This window comes from Polypterus senegalus, chromosome 13 (genome assembly GCF_016835505.1).
Source record: "Polypterus senegalus isolate Bchr_013 chromosome 13, ASM1683550v1, whole genome shotgun sequence".
Taxonomy (NCBI): Eukaryota; Metazoa; Chordata; class Cladistia; order Polypteriformes; family Polypteridae; genus Polypterus; species Polypterus senegalus.
In genome coordinates, this window is record NC_053166.1 from 152,207,136 (window position 1) to 152,219,609 (window position 12,474).

At 40.9% G+C, this 12,474-nt stretch overlaps 1 protein-coding gene across 1 annotated transcript in view; it reads right to left on the reverse strand.

Moving 5' to 3' along the window:
• LOC120542213 (ankyrin repeat and fibronectin type-III domain-containing protein 1) overlaps window positions 1-11,549 on the reverse strand; it is a 338,184-nt gene extending 326,635 nt beyond the window's left edge. The window contains exon 1 of the mRNA XM_039774508.1: window positions 10,664-11,549. Coding sequence (XP_039630442.1) covers window positions 10,664-10,785 — 122 coding nt within the window. The 5' untranslated portion in view covers window positions 10,786-11,549. The remainder of the gene's footprint in view (window positions 1-10,663) is intronic.
• Between the last annotated feature and the right edge of the window lie 925 nt (window positions 11,550-12,474).

Sequence of the window (12,474 nt, forward strand, 5' to 3'; positions counted from 1 at the left end):
AATGGACTAGCCTGCCACATAATTTTTCACTCTGATTTTTGGGGCGTCTTTGAATTCAGGGCTCTGTAGGTTGATCATTTTCATTTCCATCAAACGATGTGGCATCCTTTCGTTCCTAACACATTACCCAGTCTATATCAGTATAGATATCCAGGAGGATTTCTTTTTCCCATTGAGATCTGATGTGTTTTCAAAGTGTTCCTTTAATTTTTTTGAGCAGTTTATTTAAATTCTTTAGAGAACAAAATTTTAAAAAATTAATTGTTATCATCTTGCTTCCTTGGTGAATGGGCCATAAGGAAAGGGTGACAATGGGTGGTGATGAAAAGACCTTTAACAAACCCTGCCATAATTTACTAGAGAATGGAATGGAATGGATGGGTGGATATGAAATGATTGTTTTACACTTTAGCTTACGGCTTGAAGATCGCACTCTGCAATGTCCTTTCCTTTCAGAGGTGACTGCGTGTAACACTGCTGCTGTGTTGTCAGCTGCGGGCCCCTTCTTGTCAGCCCTCCTTGCACTGCAGATAATGAGGCTTGTGTACTGAATGTTTGACCGCCGCATTAAATTTGTTGGCAATGCAAAGCACTGTATGAATATTTGGACAGATATTAATGAAAGATGTCAAATTCCAATACAAGAACAAGGAATAAAAGAGAATTGGTTCGACTAAAATAATCTCTGTGCTACCACCCTACGCTAGGTAACAGTTGTATTTATTTTTTTTAAACCTCCCCTGCCTATCGTAGATATACATTCAGGGAAAGCATTGTGACAGGGCGAAAATGTTTAGTCAGAATGTTGAATAAATTTGTTAAATAAGTTTTAGGAATCGATGAATGTGACTTGAATGCTGAATGTGTGCATCTCTGGGCACAATAACTCAAAAACAAAAAGCACTCAATCCATGTGAAATCTGGCACAGTTATTCCCATTGTAAAATGCTAGAAGTCTATTGACGAAAGTCAGTGTTAGGCTCCCATGAGCTCCATCCACTTCGCTGCAAGTTGAGCTGTTTGTTTTTGTCCTCATGGGTGCCCAGAGATGCACTGGCCATCACCACTAATTTTTGGGGGATTTTTCTTTTCCCTTTCCCCTCCTATTTAATCCTATTGGAAAGTGTGTTTGTAGCTGTTGTTTCCCATTCCTTTATGACTGTTCTCTCTCCTTATTTTTTTAACAAAACATCCGATTTTAGAGATTTTTTTCCGCTGTTTCTTTGTTCCAATGTATTATAATCCTCTTCTTTCTTTAAGTCTTTTATGGGAATTGGGGGAATGTGGGGGACATTTTCTTGGGTTCAGTGCTTTGTGTCAGTTAGTTTGGTTTGTTCTATTGGGTCCAAATTCTCCAAGAAATTAAGCAAGGGAATATGGATTTTACTGTAGGGAAAAGGCTAGTTTAGCTGTTTTATTCGTCTTTTGTATTTGTATAGTCATCATCTCCCTAAGCTTGTTTTGTTTATTATTCATCCCAAATGAGAGAATTACCATTTTAGTTTCCTTTTGGGGTTTTAAGTCTTCTAAAATTGCTGTGGCATTAATGAATTTTACTCCTGGGAAACTATTTATTTGGGTTTGGTCGTACGGATGCAGATTCTGGAGAGGTTGGAATCTCCTGTTATTAAGTGTGTTCTGTTGGGGACTAAGAATCGGTCTACAGTATCCTAGCACATGTCCATGTGTCTCTTTGGTCCATTTTTAACCAGGGTTAGGGAAATGAGGAAATCTTCCTCTGTTAATGATAAGGGGTTTGCATTGTAGAGATCCAGCTTTTGAGCCGGTGGGTCGTTAGGCTAGGGTTAGGGTCCATAGGGTCTGAGCTCACTTTAGGGTTTTGAAAGTCTATTTAAATTTTGCGGTTTAGAGTTAGGGTTAATGTTAAGGTTAGGGACAAAGACATTTTACTTTACAGAGATATGGTAGCCATATACACTGTAGGAATATATGGCAAGTACATACATGCATAGGGAAAGAATTGTGAAAGGGTAAAAAATTTCAAAATCAAAGGATTATGTTGGGAAGATTATGTGCCGAACACATCCCGTTCTTTTAATATTTGTTTACAAGGCTGCCGTTATAATCTTCAAATGCTTTGCATGCCTGGTTGTCACAGCTAGATTCATGAAACCTTCGAGTTTTGACAGAAGTAGGCTGCTCTTTGACAGCAGGACCATATGGACGCTTCAATAAGTCCATCTGCAGTGTTATTTCAAGCTTATGGCAACCTTTGCAATGTCAATATTTCCAACATTTCATTTTTATTTTGCCCCAGAAAACACAGGAAGAGTACAAAAAAAAATTGTGTTTGAAAATGACTGAAGAGCTTGCAGTTCAACTGGATCACTACAAAGGCAAACTTCCTTGCTACAAAACGTAGCTGGTAAAAAGAAATCAGGAGGTGGATTGCATTGTGTTGTCAGAAACACAGGAAGACTTTTAAAGACAGACCCGGAGAAAAGATGTAAATAAAACGTAGTGAAGGTCAAAACCGGAACATCAAAAAGTCTTAAGCAAAAGTTCCAAAGTCAAAAGTCTTAGAGCAAGAGTCAAAACCAGAAAAAATAAAAATAATGAAAATAAAGAGGCAAAAGTTACCAAACAAAAGGTAGCTTTCTAACCGCGAAGTGCTCTGATAGCTGACCCTTGAACCCGTGGGGTGATTAACGTCAGGGTCATGACCTCCGTGACTCCACCCCTAACAACAACCAAAGCTACCTAAAAACGGGTGGACAAGAACAACAACTCATGTTATAAACAAAAAAGGTTTCAAAGATGTTTTAAAATAAATTTTCATAACTAGAACAACACAATCAGTTAAAAATATTGATGCAAGAATCAAAATCCTGTGCTAAAAAGTAGACAGCTTTAAATAAGTGAAAAACATCAATAAAAATTTATCAAAAGTCAGAAAACCAGAATATCAAGAAAATCGAGCACCAAAACCAAAACGTCGGGCAAACCCTTAGTCAAACAATACTTAAACCGTAATTCACTTAGACGAGTTAAACAATGTGCAGGGGGTGCCAACTTATAAAGCCTTCCACTGATGACATCACACAGTGCAGCTTCCTGGACACACCCCCTAACAACCACGCATCACTCTATAGTAACAGGACCGTAAAATGGCAGCAACCATGAATAAGCAAAATTGCAAAAACATAATTCTAACAATATTTAACATATTTCGAGAGACAATATTCATACAGAGAAAATGTCAAATAACCCCGAACCAAAATTTTGTATAAATTGCAGAAATTAATTTTTGCCTGAATGATCATTTTTTTAGTTCAAGTGTGATCACTTCTTGTCTTTTTTTTTCTTAAAGCTGTAGGCATAAAAATGAATTTAGAAGGTAAACTTGAGTGAATCAGTGCTATGGTCAAGCCAGGGTTCCTTGCGTACTGTAACTCCTGTATAAGGTGCTTCCTTTATTGTTCACTGTTTTCCATTATGTATACATATAAAAGGCTAAAAGTTGTCTGTCCGTCATGCAAAAACTTGCTCACCCTTTGGGTTTGGAGCTTGATCTTGGTCTCATTCGAGAGCTTAAGGTGTGAGATACCTTTATTGTCACTGTACAACACAATGAAATCTCATTTGGAGCAAGCCTATAGATGCTCAGATAAAGGTATATAAGAGTAGACATTACATTGCAAGAAGCACACATTTAAAAATTAAAATTAGAGAAGCAAAGTTACTATTAACAGGTCCAAATTATGGAGGAATATTTCGGACAAAATGAAATAAATAAATAAATGCGTAAATAAATAAAAGTACTGTAAAATGTGAGCATAAATAAATGTGTCATGAAATGACAGCCTTAATAAATAAATATGTCATGAAATGAGAGCATAAATAAATAAATGTGTCACGAAATATGTTTTTCGTTGCTTATTTATTTATTTCATTTTGTCCGTAACATTCCTGCAAACCGTCATGAAATACGGCTTGAAATAAAACTGTCACTTTCACTCATTAAAGTTGAGAGGGTGGGCTCTAACACGCCCTCTAGTTACTGATTGGTGAATCGATAGCACAAGAATGAATTAGAAAAATGCTTACTACTGCCGATGAAATGGATTCTGCCGAAGATATTACGTATTTCAGAGAGAGAATTGAAGATTTATCGGAAGAAATTACAATGTTGGCGGCCCTTTTAGACTCCGATATACTGTAGATGAAACTGTTTTTGAAATTATCGAAGAACAGGTGGAACAGACTCGACTACACTCCAGTTCAGGTGATGCAGTACCCTGCTCTGGACGTCCATCCTTTGACATTCCAGCTGAGTCAATAGAACACCTTCTGTTATGCGGTTTAAAAGTACAACAGATTGCAGATCTATATGATGTATCAGAGAAGACGATCACAAGACGAATGAGCCAGTTTGATACACGGTAAGCTGCAACGGCTGTATTAGTTTAGGTACTTTGACATGGAATGCCCAAAGCAGCTCCACCTAATATTTTGAACTGAACAACTTTACCACTGATCAGAGCTGTACAGTTGTTTGAAAAAGTAGCTGCGAATATGCAACTGACTTTCTACTCGTAAAACAAGGGTCAAATACTCAGTTCTAAAAGGGCCGCCAACATTGTAATTTCTTCCGATAAATCTTCAATTCTCTCTCTGAAATATGTAATATCTTCGGCAGAATCCATTTAATCGGCAGTAGTAAGCATTTTTCTAATTAATTCTTGTGCTATCGATTCACCAATCAGTAACTAGAGGGCGTGTTAGAGCCCACCCTCTCAACTTTGATGAGTGAAAGTGACAGTTTTATTTCAAGCCGTATTTCATGACGGTTTGCAGGAATGTTACGGACAAAATGAAATAAATAAATAAGCAACGAAAAACATATTTCGTGACACATTTATTTATTTATGCTCTCATTTCATGACATATTTATTTATTAAGGCTGTCATTTCATGACACATTTATTTATTTATGCTCACATTTCACAGTACTTTTAGTTATTTACGCATTTATTTATTTATTTCATTTTGTCCAAAATATTCCTCCATACCAAATACACCAAGTAAAGGTAAATATATAAGCATAAATAAATACAGTAAGAACAGAGAGAATTGCAGTCAATGTAATGGTCATGAATTCCACTCGTGTCACGTATGTTCAGTTCAGTCAGTGATGTTTCTATTATAGGAAGGGGCAGTGGTTGCTGTGCATTTAATAGGCGGATTGATTTGGGGTAAAAACCGTTCTTCAGCCTTAAAGTACGGGCATGTATGGCTCTGAAGCACCTGCCAGAGGGCAGAGGAGTGAAAATGCTATGGACAGGGTGGGTTGGATCTCTGCAAATGTTCTTTGCTTTTATGCTGCAGTAGGTAGTGAAGATATCATCCAGTGATGGTAGCTGAGTGCCAGTAATTCTCTAAATCGTTGTGATGTTCCTTCCTGCAGCCAGAGTACCATGCTGTAATGCAGTACGTGATTACAGACTCTGTGGTGCACCTGTAGAAGTAACCCAGCAGCTCTTGTAGGAGTTGTGCGTTCTTTAGGCTCCTCAGAAATTGTCGCCTCTGAAGATCTTTCTTGGCCATTGCTGTTGTGTTTGTTGTCTATGACAGGTCCTGGCTGATGTGGACTCCCAAGAATCTGAAATTCTGGGCAGTTTCCACCCTATAGTCTTTAATGCTGAGGTAAACCTGAAGTCCAGAATCAGTTCCCTTGTTTTCTTGGATTTGAGTGCATGGTTGTAGTTCTGGCTCCAACTCTCCAGATTCTCAGCCTCTTCTCTATAACCTGCTTTGTCATTACTGGAGATGAGGCCTATCACGCTGGTGTTGTCTGCAAACTTTCTTATGATGTTAGTATCATGGGTAGATGTGAAGAGAGAGTAAAGGAGAGGGCTCAGCACACAGCCCTGCAGTACCCTAGTGTTCAGTATTATGGGTGAACAGAAGTGCCTACCCATGTGCACAGTTTGTGGTCTGTTAGTATGTGAGTTGAGACCCAAGTTGTTTAGTTTAATAGCCATCTTTTTGGGGATGGTGTTGAAGGCTGAGATGAACAGCATCTGCACATAGCTGCCCCTCTGCTCCAGGTGTGACAGGGCAGTGTGAAGGGCAAGTGAGACAGCACCCTCAATTGACCTGTTTGCCATGAAAGAGAACTGGTGTTGGTCCAGGGAGTAGGGAATGTTGCTCTTAATGTGTCTGAGGGCAAGTCGCTCAAAGCACTTGATAACAAGTGGCAGAGGGATGATTGTAGCAGGCTTGAGCCAAGTGGGGACAGAATCCTGTTCTAGAGCGATATTAAACAGGCTGCCATGATATCACCTATAAACTGCTCAGGAGAGCTACCACAGCCACAGAATTTAGCTTCAGGTCCTTCTCATGGCTGACAGCAACATGGCTGCACATCTCATGGCAAGCAGTGACGTGGACATGCGGCATGGCTAACAGCAAAAGCTCAGCGGTGCTGCCGCAGTCATTTCCGTGAAGTACATTGCACAGGCCATGCCAATCGTCAACCCTGAGGTACTGACACTGATTGATAAAGTGACCTGGCTGAAGAACATCATGGGTGAGCAATTCTTTCAGAAGTGTGCAGTGATCGACACAATACCATGGCAGAACAAACAGCGGCGACAAACAACCCTGTAACAGGAAAGTGCAGTGCTTAACACAGTAACAAAGTCGAAAGAAACGCCATGCCAGACTGAAGGTCTGCATGTTTCCTGTTTTTTTAAAATGTTGTTCTGTTCATTTATTATTTTTCTAAGTACTGTATTTAATATTTGTTAACTTTATTCCATTTAGTTATTGTGCAGTTTTTGTGTCTGAGAGTATGTTTCTGTATTTTCTGGGTGGATCCCCAAGAGATGGGATCACCAGACTGGTGAGGATGCTGGCCTTCTATAGGCCTAATGTTGGAGGCCTCATATCTTTGCCATTTGGTGCTGCTGCAGTCGTAACGGCCAAAGAGCCCGAATCATAAAGACATGAAAAGGACTTTCTTTGCACATACTCGCTAAATGTGTCATATATTGTACAGTTGTCTTTCCTTCGTCCTTGTCAGTGTTTCTCTCACAGGCTGTGTTAAGTGCCCCTTCTGTTGATACAATACTCTAAATTTACAATATGATGGAAAAACAAGTTTGTCATTGAGGAAACTGATAGAAAGTACCCGCTTAGTTTCTGCAAGAAATGTCATTTGACCTTCATTGTAAAGTTTGCCAATGTTTTTCTGTACGCTCCAGTGAAACCTTAGAGTCAAGCTGTTTTTTAAATATGAAAATCAGTTTCTTCCATCCGTTTATCTTCCAAACCCTTCCTTAATTTTTGTTACGTATTTATTTGGGCTTGAATCCTGTTCTCGGTCACTGTGTTTAGATTGCATGTCCTCCCCATGTTTAGCTGGATTTGGTAGTTTAGTGTAGCTCTCAAATCTGAAAATTGTACCCACTCAGGTGTGCCCTGTGATGGGATGATGCCCTGCCGGGATTAACTCCTACTTTGTACTTAGCAAGGTTATTATAGTTTTGCCTTTTTATATTAGTTTTTATTTCTATATTTTTTCTGACCTTTCTTGGAAATTCAGTTTAGTTTTAGTTTTCCTTCATTGTGTATTTTAGTTTTAGTTTAGTTTTTATTTCACAAAGGTATTTCTATTTTATTTTTATATATATTAGTTTCAGTTTTAGTAATTATGGTATGGCGCGCCTACGGAGTTACTTTTGTGTCACAATCAGACAGAACTGCACACTTAACAGATTTGGATATGAGTTTAATGTTAGTGGAAGCTTACTACACTGCCTAGTTTACTATCTGGTTTTGTTTTTGTCTAATAAAAACAAACATAATCAAAACTAGACACTGAATATGAACAATTTTACACAATTTTATAATTTTTTAAATATTTTCTCATGAAAATCACGGGGGCTCAGGAAGAACAGGACTCTTAGGCTTGAGTCAGTGTGCAGACCCCACCGAGCTGTATTGAGGGAAACAAAGAACAACAAGCATGTAGTGTGAAGGTTAGGGGTGGTAAGTCTTGAATAGCCCACCATAAGAACAGTAAACCAACCCATAATGAGCAGAGCAGGAGCAGGTAATAAGAGTATGGACAGGCACAAAACAACAGAGACAGCGTCTGAGATTAAGAACAACATATACATTATCTAAACCTGTTTATCTAGAGTAGGATTGCAGAACTTACAAGGGTTAAAGACTAACGGCAAGAATATTCATTCAAAAACTAAAACTAAAAATATTTTAGTAAATGATTATTTTATTTCAGTTCGCCTTTCCAGCTACTTTAATAGTTTCGTTTAGTTTTAGTTTTTAATTTTGGTTTTGTTAATTATTTTATTTCAGTTTACGAAAATGTTTTTTTAATAATAGTTTCAGTTTTGATTTTAGTTCTTGTTAACTATAATAACCTTGGTACTTAGTATTGCTAAAATGGGTTCCTGCCCTCTGTGACCCTAAAAATTGGATTATGCCAGTTTATATTAACAGCCAAGCTGTGGATTTGCTTTTCTCCTTTATCACCTTAAAATATGTGAGCCTGAAAAAATGTGGGGTCCATTTCACTAGGCTATGATTTCATCTGAAATTGCCATTCTAGCATTTGTGTTTGTCCTTTTGTAATTCAGTGTGTTCTCCTATCCAGCACGACAGCGTGTGAGGGCAGCATTACATTGCCATGTTTAGAATGAAGGAGAAGCTACAGGAAGATGCCTGGCATCAATTCCGCACAAGTCTGTCAAATTGGCCTCTTCTGGTCTGGAATGATTTTAACCAAACGCCCTACTGAAAGTCGCCGATCATTTTCAAGCCTGCTTCCAGAAAGGAGAGATGTCCTCACTATCAGAAGCTGTAACACTCAGACTGGTGTAACACATTTTTTGTTCTCGTTCATGCAAAAGGAAATTAAATGGGGATTCCCTTCAGAACTCCAACTCTTCATCTGTCTGTTTTAATTATTTTTAAATTATTGTAATGTGCCCAGGTCCAAACCTGAGAGGGACGCGTTCTTCAGGTTAGGGTTAGAGTTAGGTTTGTTTTTTTTGAATTAGGGTTGTCCTCAGGCCTTTGGGTAAGCCTCTCCTCCCCACTTACACTAGGTACGCGATTGCACCCTTCACCCTGTATTTGGTTTCACCTCCAGGCCTCCTCCTGTCAACATCCAGTTGTACAAGACTTCATTTTTGTTAAGAACAAGCTGTTGGCTTTGGATGTTTGCCTGGTGTTCAAGAAATAACATTCTTTGGTTGCACATCAAACAATCAACCCATACCACAAATAATTTCTCTTTTAGAGTGTCTCAGTTACGGCACTTTGTTGTGTTCTTTTTTTTTAGTGTCTTCTGGTTTTTGAACCATTTGGGAAGCTTGTTGGCTGACTCCCTTGCTTGAATTAGAATAGCTTATCTGTTGTACGTTGTCCAAGTTCCTTGCCTCTCCATCTTATATGGATCAACCCTTACTTGTGAGGGGGCCTCGTCACTTGGTGCCACCCTTGTGGACAGCAGCTCTGTTTTAGTGCTGGCTCTCCTAGACACAGCACTTAGAGGGCTTGTTGACTGCTGAAGCCAATGAAAATGGATGAGTGCCCACCAGCAACCTCAGAAGTGAACCCCACTCTTGGGTTGGCTCATGAAGCTGCGGGAATAGTGTGGCATACGGGTTGACCCTGGCTTAGCATATATGAACGGAGAAGGGACAAAGCAGCTGGAAGCACATGGGGCCACATACCACCAGTCTGACGTAAAGCGATAGACAAATTCCTCTATCAGACCCCAATATTTATTTTACAGTTGGAGCACATGCAGGTTAGATAACTTGCTCAGGTCAGGGTGAGGACTGAACCAGCAGGTTTGGATATTCAAATCCAAAGCCTTACACACGTTTCTCTATAGAGCACACTGCATGCCTATTTCTTTAAAAATGTGGCAGCAATGTAAAAACGAAAATGAATTTCTATGCCCTTTTCATATATACAAGTGTGCATGTCACCGGTATCCAAGTGTGGTTTCTACTTTATCTTCACCCAGCCTAACTTTGGATTTGTGTTTAGATTTGGACTCCTTTGCCTTATTCAACACAGTATAAAAGACTCTTCGTCTCTCTGTCTCTCCACAGCATCATTAGGCCCACAATATCTGTGAACCCAAGGAGAACCCAACAGGTCTGAATGTATGAAGCATCATTTTGAGGAAAATTTGCACGTCACCACTGAATACCACTCAAGCATGCCATTCCCATCCCTGCTATTGACCAGCCTCCATGAAGATGCCAGCTGAGCATGTCTCATCCTTGTTTCATTTCTGCAAAGCAGGTGAAACGCAGCTCTGCAGCTTTATGAGTCATGGCACAGTGCTGTGTCTCATGTCCTCAATGAAGATGTCAATGCAAGCTGCCTACTTGAGGATCAGCACAGGAGACATGTGACCCCATGAGCGAGGGCAGGCTGAAGTCCTGCTGAAGACGCGCTAACTTTGCAAATCACCTCCTGCTCCCCTTTTCACAGAGGCCACCGCGGCAGACCACGCGCGGTGGCTGCCAGGTTTCCCGGAGCCATCACTCCTAGTGGCAGGCGGTGCCTTGACACCTTTTTCCATAGAGCTGCTATGGAGAAGGCAACAGAATGGCACAAGTGAAAATAAAGAGTGTGTAGCCAGAGCTACCTACCTGGCTTCAGAAACGCTGCAGCAGTAGCTGCCACTTCGACGTGACTCCTTCCTTCCCAGGCGAAGCTCCTCCCTTGATTTGCGCTGATTAAAATAGTTGGTGAGTTTCCCAAAGCTGGCCATTTCTACAGCTCCCTCTCAAAACGCAGCTCCGTCTACTAGCACATCACCTCTCGTGCTCCACCTGCCTCCCTGAAGATGAAGAACACCCTCGGAACTCGTTGGGATGAATCATCTGGCACCGGTGCCCAGCAGCCTTCTGCAGCACAGAAACTGGGGCATCTGAGACGCAATGTGCCTCATCTTTTCTTTACCCCCCTTCTCTCTCTCTCTCTCTCTCTCTTTCACTCTCTCACACGCGCACGCACACTTTCCCTGGCCAGGATGTCACTTCCCTGCGATTCCAAGCCAAAACGACAATCAAATTATAAGGAGAAGCCAAAGGCTGCAGTGCATGCTCTTCTATTGCCGCTCGCTCCCTTGGAAACTGAGGAGCGCGCAAGCCATCGGATTTTTTGCAGCTGCAGGCGAGCTGTTGTGTAAGATTCCTCTTTTGTGATTTCCATTCTTAGCCGCCCAGCATCTCTGAGAGCACAGTTAAAGGGCCACCAGCTTTTTCTGAGGGGCTTGGTTTCGGAAAAAAAATGCTGCCACTGTGTTCTTTGTGGCTTCTTGAGGGTTAAACTAGCCTAACCGGGAGAGGGAGAGAGTGAGGGAGTAAAAGAGAGAGAGAGAGACGTCAAGCAAGTGGCGCGATACAAATAAAATCCTCTAATTACTAAAGACGTCAGACAGATCATTAGAGCTCTGGGACCCCAGAAGGCAGAAAATTCATTTCAAGGTGCAGCAGCTTGCCAGAATAAATAGGCGGCAGTGCGTTTGGACCGCTCTCTTGTGCCAGACGTCTGCAAGCTCTGAAGCTTCAAGATGAGACTTTTATACTTGCTGGACAGTCTTCTAAAGATGTTCCCAGATGTGCTCAATGGAAACCAGAGTGAAAGCTTTGCTTGTTTCAGAACTGGCAGGACGAAACGAGCCTGCTTGACACTTTCTACATAAACTAGAAATGCCCTCCTCACTCCATCTCTCTGACTTTCAGGGATTACTGCATTGCTTTTTGTCTGCTAGCCCCATTTCCTGGCTCGCTTGACAAGCATTTTATTTCAGGCTCAGAGGAAGGTGACATCCTCCACACTAACACAACCCGAATCACATATCTTTCATGCCAATAACCTCCTCTGCTTTCCCTCTGCGGTGGTGACGGTCATACTGCTCATTCAGATATCCTCTTTTTTTGATTTTCTCCTCTCTGCTGTTCCATTTTGCGTCTTGGAGGCACAGCTTTGCACTTGTTAGGGGTGTAGCTTCACGGCTTTTGAGTCTCACTTGAAGTTCACTGTCGTTGTTAACTTTATAAATTCTCCTAATAGCCAAAGCTATATTTTTTGCCCCTTTTGAGCGTGAGTTAATTAAATTGTAGCGTTGCAGGGATCAGGAGGTCCAACATTTTCAGGGTGTGACAAGGACCTTCGGATGGAGACAGGAGCTTTCTAAATGATCCAGGACTTAATCTTCAAACTGTTTTTTTCCGATTTTGTCCTCTCCGCTGTTCCATTTTGCGTCTTGGTGGCACAGCTTTGCACTTGTTAGGGGTGCAGCATCACGGCTTTCAAGTCCCAGTTTCAAGTCACTGTCTTTGTGAACGTTACAAATTCCCCTTGTGTCCACAGGGTCAGCACTAGCATTTTTCCTGCTCTAGGTTAGAAGCTGTAAATTATGTCCTTTCCCACCGTGGGTTATTTGAACTGGAAT